The 1,184-nt window shown below is 35.3% G+C and overlaps 1 protein-coding gene across 1 annotated transcript; it reads left to right on the top strand.

The window, feature by feature from the left end:
• The first annotated feature begins 82 nt into the window (after positions 1-82).
• Positions 83-1,165, top strand: LOC112459569 (ADP-ribosylation factor-like protein 4C). The gene is made up of 2 exons (XM_025023750.1): positions 83-252; positions 392-1,165. The coding sequence occupies exons 1-2, from the start codon at positions 123-125 to the stop codon at positions 466-468; spliced, it is 207 nt and encodes a 68-aa protein (XP_024879518.1). The 5' UTR covers positions 83-122; the 3' UTR covers positions 469-1,165.
• The last annotated feature ends 19 nt before the right edge of the window (positions 1,166-1,184 follow it).

The following is a 1,184-nucleotide window of genomic DNA, read 5'->3' on the forward strand; positions in this document are numbered from 1 at the left end:
TAACACACGATGAATGAGTTATTTTAACTCAAAATTTAGAGTGGACTTTCTGGGACATTTAAAAAATGTTACGATTAACATTTTATTTTTTACTGTGCACGGGAACTCTGCTCCATGTGGCGATGCTTGGTTTCGACAATGCCGGGAAGACGATCGCCCTATACAGACTCATATTTGATCAGTATATCAACACCGTGCCGACCATTGGCTTCAATTGCGAGAGAATTTGCGGCGGCATCGGGAAAGCTAAAGGTACGTCTCCCATAATTTTCCACCCTTTCAACCGTCTGTGTCTCTAATACGCTATGTACTCCGAAACTACCGAGTCTTTGCCCTTTTAATGGCAGTCTCTTTGATGACTAATCTAGATGATCTTTGATTTTCTTTTCAGCGGAATTGTCGTGGTATCGATGTTTCTCGAGTTACACGCGATCGAAGAGAATGAGCTTTTCGCAAATTAAATTTTGAGGAGCCAAGCAGATAGCAATTATTCGCTTCAGTTTTAATTCCAGATAGAATTGACTTCAATAACATTTTAATATATACGAGTCTTTTATTGTTAGTTAAAGAGATATATATGGAAATGAGAAAGTTACAATAAACGATGGTTTCTCTCGAACATTTTCGATAAGAATAAAAATCGATTTTAAATTAGCCGAGAAATGAAAAGGACATCCGGCACTTTTAGAATGCTGTATATTCTAAGGCCTGAAAACAGTGAAAAACTAAGACTATTCCAAAAAATCAAAATTTTTTGCTTACATAGCTACAAACTAAAGAAAAAAGGTCTAAAAAATCGGTTACACCCTGAAAAGTATTCTGTGTAGTTCTCAGATGATGTGTGATTTTTTTGGAATTTTTAATTTTATTTTAAATGACAGAAAAAAATCACCGACGCAACATAAAAAAAACGATGACATCAAGGGTTTTCGGGATCCGAGTCTCGAACTTTGACGGCGCGTGCAAGCTAAACGACTGACTTGACGATAAATGTTGTTCACATTCATTGATTTCAGTTCATTGAGAGAGATAGAATCAAAAAAGGTTCAAGAATTGACTTTTGAAGCAGAACAATTTTTGACAAGTAAAAATTAAAAACGCATAAAATCACAAAAAACCCCTCTTATTACTGTTACCTTGACGCGGTATTTATTGTGTAATACTAAATAAAAGTTGACTGCATA

Source organism: Temnothorax curvispinosus, unplaced genomic scaffold (genome assembly GCF_003070985.1).
Source record: "Temnothorax curvispinosus isolate PA1 unplaced genomic scaffold, ASM307098v1 QBEX01009939.1, whole genome shotgun sequence".
Lineage (NCBI taxonomy): Eukaryota > Metazoa > Arthropoda > Insecta > Hymenoptera > Formicidae > Temnothorax > Temnothorax curvispinosus.

Excerpts from the sequence above, each read along its gene's own strand:
- LOC112459569 (XM_025023750.1), top strand. The coding sequence starts at position 123 with ATGCTTGGTTTCGACAATGCCGGGAAGACGATCGCCCTATACAGACTC. Across the intron at positions 253-391 it reads CGGCATCGGGAAAGCTAAAG|CGGAATTGTCGTGGTATCGA; the intron begins GTACGTCTCCCA and ends TTTTCTTTTCAG.